Source organism: Lathyrus oleraceus, chromosome 1 (genome assembly GCF_024323335.1).
Source record: "Lathyrus oleraceus cultivar Zhongwan6 chromosome 1, CAAS_Psat_ZW6_1.0, whole genome shotgun sequence".
Classification (NCBI taxonomy): Eukaryota; Viridiplantae; Streptophyta; class Magnoliopsida; order Fabales; family Fabaceae; genus Lathyrus; species Lathyrus oleraceus.
The window spans coordinates 450,187,386-450,199,247 of NC_066579.1; the positions used below are offsets into that span (position 1 = coordinate 450,187,386).

General features: G+C 30.5%; 2 protein-coding genes across 2 annotated transcripts; one reads left to right on the top strand and one right to left on the bottom strand.

The window, feature by feature from the left end:
• Positions 1 to 3,385: 3,385 nt before the first annotated feature.
• On the top strand, positions 3,386 to 7,402 carry LOC127083045 (OVARIAN TUMOR DOMAIN-containing deubiquitinating enzyme 1). Its single transcript, XM_051023279.1, has 9 exons — positions 3,386 to 3,596; positions 3,840 to 4,056; positions 4,931 to 4,996; positions 5,104 to 5,187; positions 5,332 to 5,454; positions 6,301 to 6,353; positions 6,502 to 6,551; positions 6,624 to 6,724; positions 6,900 to 7,402. The coding sequence occupies exons 2-9, from the start codon at positions 3,901 to 3,903 to the stop codon at positions 7,161 to 7,163; spliced, it is 897 nt and encodes a 298-aa protein (XP_050879236.1). The 5' UTR covers positions 3,386 to 3,596; positions 3,840 to 3,900; the 3' UTR covers positions 7,164 to 7,402.
• Positions 7,403 to 9,048: 1,646 nt separating this feature from the next.
• On the bottom strand, positions 9,049 to 9,731 carry LOC127115911 (calcium-binding protein KRP1). The gene has a single exon (XM_051047327.1). It carries the CDS (start codon positions 9,559 to 9,561, stop codon positions 9,205 to 9,207), a length of 357 nt encoding a protein of 118 aa, XP_050903284.1. The 5' UTR covers positions 9,562 to 9,731; the 3' UTR covers positions 9,049 to 9,204.
• Positions 9,732 to 11,862: the final 2,131 nt, after the last annotated feature.

Sequence of the window (11,862 nt, forward strand, 5' to 3'; positions counted from 1 at the left end):
TCTAACAGTATGAATGACAAAACAAAGTAAATAATTCATGATGATGAACATAATAGCTGGAAAATTCATACAACTAATGTAGGAATTGAGTTTTGGTGTCTGAGTTTAGAGTACAAAGTACAAACATGATACATATTACATATTAGAAACTTGTTACATGAAGTTTACTATTGAAATAAGAGATATCAAAAGGTTTGAAGTTAAGCTTGGTAGTAAGATTCGTAGGAATTGTGAGGGACTGCAACATCATATAATAAATTATTTCTTCTCCATCTTCACTTGTTTGTGACGTAGCCTGGTTGAAGAATGTTCTCATACAACTAGTTCTTTAATAGTGGTTGACTCACTCAAACCTTGAAGTGCACCCCTTTTACCATATATGACATGAGTAACTGACTTTTTTTCCCATGAGTTTTAAAGACCTAACCAAAATACAACGTAAAAACAAATCAGCAAGCTTATGTAACTTCAAATAAATATATATCATCACATGTGAAAAGAGAAATTAAAACATAAGCTATAATATTTGTAGTAGGAACTGGTGGTGATGGTTGTGGATTCAGTTTAAAAGTAATTTCCAATTCCCGCAGCATTAAACATAATATTATAGTACAATTGATAATGGTTTGATCAGAAACTTTTCTAGATTATCATAATATAGCAAGACATAAAATTGAAGGTATTTATAATGCTTACTGTGATGATATTTTGTTCTTCAGAAAGTGTTGCCTCATCCACACTCTCCTTAATCTAATTGTATAAGGATCATATGGTAATAATGAGTTACATGTCACACGAGATAAAACAAAAGATAAACAAATTAATGTAATAGAAAGTTTATTATAAAATACCTGCATAATTTGGTTATCATGAACATAAGTGGAAGTAGGACTCTGTCAGAAAGGGAGGATAATTATGTTGCAATAATGTACATGTATACATTTAGGCACACTGTAATAATGAGTTTGTGAAATACCTTTCAAACCTTCCAGTGAGTAAGTAACTTATCAATTGTGTCTTGATCACAGTTGATAGATGTAACACTTGCATTACCCCACCTGGATTGCCATTTGACTTTGAAGGCATGTGTTTTTACGAAGTAATTTATCAAGGACCAACCAAAATTCTTGTGGATCATTAACACTAGCCTATATGAAAAGACAAAAGTGTAATGAAAAACTAAAACTTTGATGTCAGGAGAATTTAAATGAGAAAATATATGGGGTCAGACCTCAAGCATTGATTGACGAAGTTGAGCAGCTGAAATATCCTATAATTCGGAACACTCTTTGTCCTAGAACACAAAAATGACCTTACAACCATCATTTACAACTTCAATTTCGATTTTATACCTATATATTTTTCAATGCATTCAACATTGTATTAAATAACTTAGAGTGTATATTTTACTTAAATCATACCTATAAATCTCAGTTTCAGTTTTATGGCCACTTTCGCATACATAAGGTGGACAATTTCCTTTACCAGCCTGTATTGATAACATATAACCTATTAAGAAGTCTTTCTTCCATTTTCCATAGATAATGTTAGCAAAAGGTTTGAATGTATGTTTTTTTCCAGGGATTTGATGTTTGTTTAAATTAGTCACAGAAGTTCCAGCAGTAAAGTTGATGATAAACTTACGTTCAAAAGTTTTGAACATGAGATCATTTGGTTGAGGGAGAAAATTTGTAATAATGTATGTTTTGTTAATTGATAAAGCTGAATCAAAAGTTGCCTTCAACGCTGGAGCTATTTTAACATGAATATATGTCCCCTACAAATACATCACATACATCAGTTTAAGGCAATTTTAGGTAATAAGTGAGCATATTCAAAAATATTACAACTTTTTCAAAGGCATTAAAAACACAAAAAGGAAAAACTCACATCAACATCAACAAAAATGAGCTCCAAATGCTCCTTGTTGTTTGTTATCACGATCCATTTGTGATGAACTTTAACGACAACTTTTCAGAGCTCTTTCCGATCACTTATGTTGACGATCTTTTCAAAAGGCATTGCCATTTCACAGTTCCTACGAAAATGTGTAAATCAAAATCAGTAATACATAATGACATACACAAATATGAACACGTAAACAGAATCGGGCCATATAAGTTGCTCACAAACATCAAAATAACAACTTCACATAACAGATTCTGAAACATAGTTGCTCATAAAACATCAATATAACAACAACCAGAAGAGAATCTGAAAAAAGAATCAGAGTAGCTCACGAGCATTAATATATGAAAAAATGAAGAAAAACACAAAAACGAACACATATTGAAACCTAAAGTTATAAACTTTTATCGGGTATACCAATAAGTATTGTTTCATAGGCTCAAAATCAATAACTCATAACAATTACATGAATAATGAAGAAGGCAGACCATTTGTTGGTAAAATGATTTGCAAAGTTCATTTTCTTCAACCTTTGATGTTAAGCTTCTTAGTATCGAAAGGGTAAAAAAATTTACATAAGCAATCTGAGGTTGGTGTCTAGGTTGCAAACATCACCTTCAGATTGAGCAGATAAAGTATGAGAGAGAAAGAAGTTCAAGTAGAGAAAAGTCAGGAGGGAGAAAGTACAAAGTTGTATTTTGGAGGGATATATGAAAAAGTTAAACATTGGTTTATGTGATAAAGTTAAATCAGATAGTTACTTTGTAACCAACCAAAGCAAGTCAAGTTGCAACACAAGGTAAGTTGAAAGTTAATAGAATAAGTAGAAACCAAACAATACAAATTATGATAGTTTGGTTGCATAAAGTAAAATTTGGACATATTTTACCCTCAAAATAATGACATTGCAGAAATATTTTATCCTCAAAATAATGACATTACAGAAATATAAAATAGAGCTTCCACAACTATCTTCTTTTTTTTATATTATAGATATTTTTCAATGCCACATGCCAATAATGTTTTATCACATTACAAATTTTCATTTACAAACTCTAAATTTTTGTATATGAAACCTCCTACTTATAAACTATCTATTAAGTATGATAATTGGTTAAAGGTTATGGACGCACAATTTACAACACCTAATCAAAAAAAAAAAATGGATTATCACAAAGTTAGCACCACATAAGAGACTTACTAGATGCAAATAGATATATAAAATATCCACCTAAGGGAAATAATGCTAGATTTGTTACAAAAAAATTTCACTCAAATAAAAGATATAAAATTTTGATGCTTACTCACTTGTTGCCAAATTAACAACTATAAAGATGTTGATAATGCCTTTGTATATAAAAACTTAAAAAACTTAAATGAAGAGGTTTATATGGAACTATTTCATGGCATTACATCTAATAATACTAACAATGTTTGTAAATTGTTTAAATCTATCTATGGACTAATAATACTCACAATTATTTCCTTAGGAGTTTCAAATAATTTTTTGTTTTTGAAGGAAATCCCTCATTGTTATCACACACATATAACCGTTTGTGCGGGTATAAAACGCTAAACACCGGTGCGTTTAGCAATTGCATTTTAATCTTTCGAGATTTTAGGGATTCGTGTTCACTCTTGCCGCTCTTGCACCTCACTCACTGATTTCAATCTTCAACTTGCGCAAGGTAAAGTTCCCCATTTCGCGTTCCTCTTTTTCTTCCTCAATGCAAATGATCGATGAAACAATCAACAATTTGATCTGCACAAGATTCAAAACCCTGCCAATTTCGTCTTTTGATTTTGATTTTGATTTTTTACCTCGTTTCATCAAGAATTTCTAATTGATTCTGTTATTCTCTTGTGCCGTGATTTCAACGCAATTTTATGATTCGGTCAACTATGATGAATTTTATTGTTATCTTTGGCAGTGTTATTTAGTTCGATTGTTGCTTGTTTTGAAAAGAAATTGAACTCCGTTAAGAGGGAAAAATGCGGAATAAAGAACCAGTTTTGGATGATGGGGAAGTGGTGTATGAGGATGGTCCAGGTTGTGGGTGGAACGCTTTTGAGGATGAGGATGTAATGCAGCAGACATCTTCTATTCATGACGATGAAGCCAAGAAGCTTCCATATGTGGGTGACAAGGTAAGGCTAAATGGCTAACTCTTTGAAACTTGTTTTCTTGATTATGTAGAATTAAGTGTTAGTTAATTGAGGGTGTAAATTTTGCAAAATTGTTTGGGAAAATTTATTCAAAAGTTGTTTTCAGCTTATTTTCACAAGTTTTTAAGATAGCTTATGTAAATAGCTTATAGTTTATTTATAGGAAAACATTATGAATTTATTTTATCTTTTGTTATTGAAATAGATTATAGATCATGATAAGTGTTTGTGCTCTAAGCTGCGAATAAGCTGTTTATCCAAATAGGGCCTTGCTGTACATAGTGCTAATAGATTCTCTTTTCTTATACACCTGAATTTGATGAAGAATTTATTTGAGCAAAGTGCCACAAGTTGTATAACTATAAATGGCATTACTTTTGTAAGTTGTTTTCAGCTAATTGATTGAGGGCATAAGTTTTGCAAAAACTGTTTGGAAAACTTATTCAGTAGTTGTTTTTAGCTTATTTTCACAAGTTCTCAAGATAGCTTATGAAAATAGCTTATAGTTTATAGGAAAACATTCTAAATTTTTTTAATCTTTTGTTATTGAAATAGGTTATAGATCATGATAAGTGTTTGTGCTCGAAGCTACGAATAAGCTGTCTATCCAAATAGGGCCTTGTTGTACATAGTGCTAAACTGCTAATAGATTCCCTTCTCTTATACACCTGAATTTGATGAAGAATTTATTTGAGCAAAGTGCCACAGGTTGTTAAACTATAAATGCCATTACTTTAGGTGTCTTGTTGTTTGTTTTAATCTTTGGGATTTCTTTAGTGGATGGAGGAGGGGATGCAATACAATTTTATTTTAGTAATTATTTAAAGGACAAAGATTTCATGTGGTAAATTGGCAGGAACCACTATCTAGCTTGGCTGCTGAATATCAATCAGGCAGTCCTATCTTACTGGAAAAAATCAAGGTTTGATTGGTCAAACTTTTATCCCTATCTTCTTTTGTGTTGTGTCTTATCATATCCTAGCATGTTGTCATATTTCTTGAATCTTTCTCTTGTTCCTCTTAATGCAGGTGCTTGCTGAGCAATATGCTTCCATTCGGCGTACTCGGGGAGATGGAAACTGCTTCTTTCGAGGCTTTATGTTTTCATACCTCGTATGTTTTATTGTTTCCAGTTTAGTAGCATCTTCTACTTCAAAATTGAATGGATATTCTGGCTTGGGTCTAGGGGATTTGGAATAAAACATTCCAAATTTCCAATAATTTCAGTCAATAAATTAGTCTTCTCTCTCTCTCTAGGAGCATCTTTTGGAAGCTCAAGACAAAGCAGAAATTGATCGCGTCAAGGTTAATATTGAGAGAAGTAGAAAAGCACTTCAGACCTTGGGTTATGCAGAGTTGACTTTTGAAGATTTTTTTACGGTAACTTATCAATTGCATTCTTCGTTCCTTGTGTTTCTGGGGTTACATCCTTGCTTACTTTATACAAATACCTCAATGATTTTCTAGCCTAAATGAATATACCGACTAAACTTATGAAAAATGATCCAAACATAGACAAATTGTGCCGGGTATACGTAGTAATCTAAGCTAACCTCTAGGCTTGTCGAAAGTAGCTACTATGACTTCACATATGCCTTCTGTCTATCTAGCCTTCTATGGAAAGTATATGAATGGGTCTTCCATCTGTGCAGTTTTAATTTTGTTTATTCATATTGGAATTTGAATTCGTTTCTTAAACTTATCTTTTCTATAATTTAAAAAAATGTGATAAGTTATCCTAATCATCATGCAGTGGCTTATTATCATCTTCGATGTCATGTCACTTTTTCTTTATATCCTTCCCCTTTGAAATGATAATAAAGGATGTTCACTTTGAGGCGAGGTTATTGTGATATTATATAGAAACCAATAACTAGAGTAGCAAAAAAGTTTAAGCCTCTTAATCTTTATGATATGGAGCTATGGAAAATAAAAAATCGGCTGATCAGAGTTATGTTATGGGGCAAATTTTTAAAAAAGTTGAAAAGTTATACAATAGAAAAAAAATATAGGCTGCATTCAATTTCAATCTTAATTCTGTATAAAGTTTTCTATTTGAGGGAAGAATTTGGAAAATTTTCTGGCTTATAGTTCTCATTCAAGAATACATTGTTTAATTTTTTTTAAATGCTATAAACTGGGCATCTGGTACCCAGAGGTTAATAAGGTGTTAACTATCTCACTGTAAATTTACCTTTTACTATCTCACTGTAAAAAATATTTCAGCTATTCCTTGAGCAGCTGGAAGATGTAATTCAAGGGAAAGAGACTTCCATAAGGTGTTAACTTTTTCCTTCACCAATCACCATGAATTTGCATCGACAATTCTGAACTGGAAGCATGATATATTCTCAGAATACTCAGTTATCACAATTTTCTGTTTATCTAGCCCTAATTATTATATTTGAATATATTATATCATCACAGTCATGAAGAGCTTGTGCTTAGAAGCCGAGATCAGTCTGTATCTGATTATGGTGAGTGATTTAGATCCGTCTCATGTCCTGATCTCATTTCTTTCATTTTTCTTGACAAAATGTTTTCTTTAGTTGTTATGTTCTTCAGATTTGTCACGTCTGCTGCAATACAAAACCGCTCAGAATTTTTTGAACCTTTCATAATGGGCTTAACCAATACAACAGTTGAGCAGGTTGGTTTCAATGCTAAGAACTTTTTTCCATCTTTCCATAAGTTGCTTGTAAAGTTGGGATCTGACAAGAAAGAAATAATTTAGCTATTAGTTTTATTGTAGAAAGCCAGTATATGGTTTTAGTAATCTGATTTTAATATAATATCCCCATCTCTTTCATGTTGTTGTGGTTTAGTTTTGCAAATCAGCTGTTGAACCAATGGGCGAAGAGAGCGACCATGTGCACATTACTGCCCTTTCAGATGCACTGGGCGTTCCCATCCGTGTTGTGTACCTTGACCGCAGCTCATGTGATACTGGCGGTGTCAGTGTAAATCATCATGATTTCATCCCATCTGCAGATGATCTCCCAAGTTCTAGTGGCAGCTCTGAAAAGAAGAATCCCTTCATCACATTGCTATACCGTCCTGGTCACTATGATATCCTCTATCCAAAGTGAGGATGGCCGTCTGGGGAGACCTTTTATTTTTTACTTTTTCGGCGATCTTTGGAGCCGCAAACAACTATAGACTGAGGTTGGTTGTTAAGAAGGGCATATATACTCACTCTGTCTTGTCTTGTTAATGTTGAATGGTCAAATATGTCTGGAATGTTATAACATGTTTTGAAAGTTTGATCAACAAAGTATGCCAACATTAGTGCATTAATAATCAAAACTCACCATTTTATGTTTCTTCATTTTTTGGGGTCACAATTTCATTCTTCCTGATATTTCTTTGCATTGGGAGTTAGTGAGTTCTGATGGCATAGTTTCTAGAATGATGCAGATGCGTATCATATGCTACAATAATGCGTTCATGATTAAAAATTAGTATGTCTTGCAATGGGAGATGATGATGATTACTGGACTTAAAATTCCTTGTTAAATCTCCTGCTAAGCCAGTTTGTTAAACATAGAGTTTAGGTAAATTCCTTGAATTTAAAATAACAATAATTCACCATTTCATCTCCATATAATAAAATATCAAGATTAAGAGTTTCTCAATTTTATTTTAATTATAATTAGATTTTATAAGAGTCTCTCAAGAAGGGAGTTAAGAAGCGGTTTAACTCTTTTTTTTAGTTTGTGTATTATTTTAGATAATTAGATTTTATGAGTTTGTCAAGAAGAAAGTTAAGAAGCGGTTTAACTCATTTTTGTGAGGAAACTTGAGAGTTTAAAACCTTGTGTATAATTGCTACAACTTAAATGATAAAATACTACATAAATAGTTGATATACTGCAAAGTTACTACTGAGCTTAGTACTTCAAAAGATTAATTTTATCATTTATTTATTTTAAGTACAGAGCTTAGTACTTCAAAAGATTAATTTTGTCATTTATTTATTGTAAGTATCCTATAAATGGTCTTTGAACTGTGAGTTCTTCTATGTTATTTTTTTAATTTAAACTTTATGGAAATAAAGGAACTAAGTGTGAATTTTATAAATGATCTTTGATTTATGGGAGGTTTCATTTAAAAATGTTTTAATCTTTCAACAAACATGTCAAAAAGTTTGTAAAAACATTTTAAAAAATTTAATATATAACCATGACAACATAACCAAAGAAAAAAATCCACTTTGATTGGATTTAAATTTGGGTTTGATTTTTTATTTTTATTACAAGATATTAAAATAAATTGGATAACGAAGACATTAGTATTCACCTCGAATGAATTTTGTTTATTTTATAATGTATTTTATTATTTATTTTTAATAATTTAAAATATTAAATATGTTTTGATATTTTAATTTATATTTTGTTATTTAAATATATATATGAAATTTTTTGAGATTGTTATATTTTATTATTTATAGTGTAATTTGAGTTGAAAAAAATAAATATTTTTATAAAAAATTAAATCCTCTATATGGATCGAGGAGTGGATTGTCTGTGGTGAGTTTATGATTCAGTAAAATCCATACTGACACAATGAAATATTAAAAATACAAAATAATTTGAAGGGTGGAGATTTCCATCATAAATCAACAGAACAAAAAAAACAAATATTATTTGAGGTTTAGAGTTAAAATAGAAGAGAGATAAAATTGGTGTCTACTCCATTGCCATGTCTACTACTAATATGTCCAAACTTTCACGGTGCACTCCATCTTAACCGTATTCAATAATATATATATTAAAATATTTATAAAATACATATTTAGAAATATCAGGGTTATCTAAAAAGTTTACAATAATAGTTTGTTAGTCATGTTGACGCTCCTTAATCTTCACTATTTGTAGCAGCCATCTACAATTGTCGATTACATAAAATTCTTTTAACAATGTTAGGTGAGAATTGAACAGCGAACTAAAATGATGTAACATTTGTAACATCATGGATCAAAATGAAAACTTTAATACATAAGCGACCTTAAATAAATATTAGGGAACATTTTCAACAGACAAACTAGAAAAATACACACACAAACCCAAAACCAAAACATGCTTAAAAGCTAATTAAAATCTAACACATGAACAAAAGCAAAAAAAGCCATTAATTTCCATTGAAAATAACTTCTCCCAAAAGTTGCTTAGTGTCATTCATCAAAGAAGGACTTAACCTAAACATGAGAGTGCAAAACTCCATCTCACTAAGAGCTCCATCTCCATCCATATCACCTTCTCTTAACATGCAAGTAATCTCATCATCACACATACCTTCTAACCCGAGCAATGCCGAGTTCTTCTTCAAGCTTTCAAATGTTATCACTTTCTTCTCTCTATCCATTAACACATTGAAACCATTTGCCAACTCTTTCATAAACCCTTCACTTCCTAGCTTCTCCATCATTGAAGGGAAGAAATCCTCAAAAACAAGTGACCCACCATTCTTCTTGGAACTTGATGCCATTATTGCTTAATTCCTATAGTTTATGCAAAAGAGAAAATGAAAATTAGGTTAGTGTAGTGTTGTATAGTGAGGACAATGATTTGTTGTGGGGAGTGGATCTACTATATATAGAGTTAGACGAGGAATAAAACAAATTAACTCCAGATGGTTGAAGAAGGAGTAAATTTTAAGGTTGTGGTTAGGCAAGGCTAGGCACAAATGGGACATTTAGTGACCTTTTTTGTCTAATTCTTGGAAGGTGCGTGGGAAGTTCTATAATGTGAGTGTGACTGACCGGTTATCAAGGTACAAATTGGTCATAATCAATCAATCATGGGATTAGCATTTTCATTTCTAAGACATCTAATTTTGTTACTTTCCATAGGTTATAGGTTATAATTTAATTAATCAGTCCAAATGAATGAATGACCTTACACTTTAGAAATGAACTCTTGGTATTTAAATGTGAGAAAGACTTTTATATTTAATGAAAAAAATGAATGTTTGAATAGGACAATACTTGTCTAAGGGCAATTAAGTCTTAGTGCAAGATTTCAGAATTTTTGAACTATTTTAAATAGATATCTGTTTGGTTGAGGGTATTTAATGAGAGGGGTGAGGGAGAGTATTTTAAATGAAAAATATTTGATTTAGTATTTTAGAAGAAGAAGAAGGGAGAGGATCAGAATTCCGGGAAAGGAAGAAATTTTGACGAAATTAATCTCATTTTTTAAAAATAAATAATAATTTTTCTCAAAAAGATTATTAAAAAATTAAGATTTTTTTATCATAACACATAGCATCAAAGGTGGCTTTTGTATGTTTCACCCTGCTTTCATCATTGGGTGGTATCTCCACCCCACATTAATTCTCCACCAAAGTTGCAACTTCAATCTCAATTTTTAACATATGTTTGTTTTTTCTTTTCTACATCCATCATTATTATATGTAAATAATAAAATTTAAATATTATATTTATTATAGTTAATATAAAAAATAATAATTATTAAATAATTAAAAATAGAATCTTATTCAATTTATATTTTTTAATAAAATAAAAATAAATTATATATATATATATATATATATATATATATATATATATATATATATATATATATATATATATATATATATATATATATATATATATATATATATATATAGGTTAATACAACTTTATCCCACGGTCATATAGGCGAATTCTAATTTATCTCCTGCAATTTTTTTTTATAAAATTAACCTTGTCACCCGATTCTGTTATTTTAGATCATGTGAAATTATTTTTTTGTAAAACTAATCTTATTATACTAAGATTATGTTGTTTTAAGATCTTGTAATTTTTTTTTTTGTTGTTGCAAATATTAACTTTATTTTTATATGGTAATGTTAGTTAAAAACAACAACTTTACATTGTTAGTTTTACAAAGATAGTTTAAAACTTTATAGGGTCTAAACCAACATAATCTTCGTATGGTAAGGTTAGTTTTAAAAAAAACAATTTCACACCGTCTAAAATAACAGAATTTTCGTATAACAAAATTAGTTTAAAAAAAATAATTTTACTGGAATAAACCATAATATGTCTATATAACAGGGGTTAAAATAGTATTAAATTGATAATTTCTTAATGCATCATATATATTACTAAGACACAACGGGAAAATATTAAAATGTTACGAGATTTCAAATATGCATATTCGAGCGCATCTCAAGCACACACATCTTAGGCCAATTCTGAGTCACGTCCCAGGAGTGTAACTTTTTAATATCCAGAGATGCATCTTCGAAATTTGTCCGTAGATGCATCTTCGAAATTTGTCCGTAGATGCATCTCCTTAGCATACTGAAACAGAAACAGAAGTAAAAAGGAAAAAGTTGTATTTTGACAAAATAAAGTTAACATTTATAACATAAAATCAGCATTACATAGGTGATGTGAACATAAAATCAGACATATTTCAATATTCAGGTGGACGCTTCAACATCTTCACAATATGTAAACCACATGTGACATTAAATCTCAATTAAATGACCGACTAACTTTTCACACAAGTCATGGTCATGTAAACCACATATGACATTAAATCTCAATTTCTTATTTGCCAACATATAACTTAAAGGGACATTCACATTTTCTTGAATTGATGTCATCTCGTTTAAAATTTCTGAGAGGAGGTATATATTTTCCACTTATTTTGCATGTCATTGTCACAAATGCACCTCTTCTATCATAGTCATTATCGGACCTTCTGATTACCACACAAAATCCCAGTTTATAGGCCTCTGTACGAATCTATTGAAGCATGTGATCATAAAATT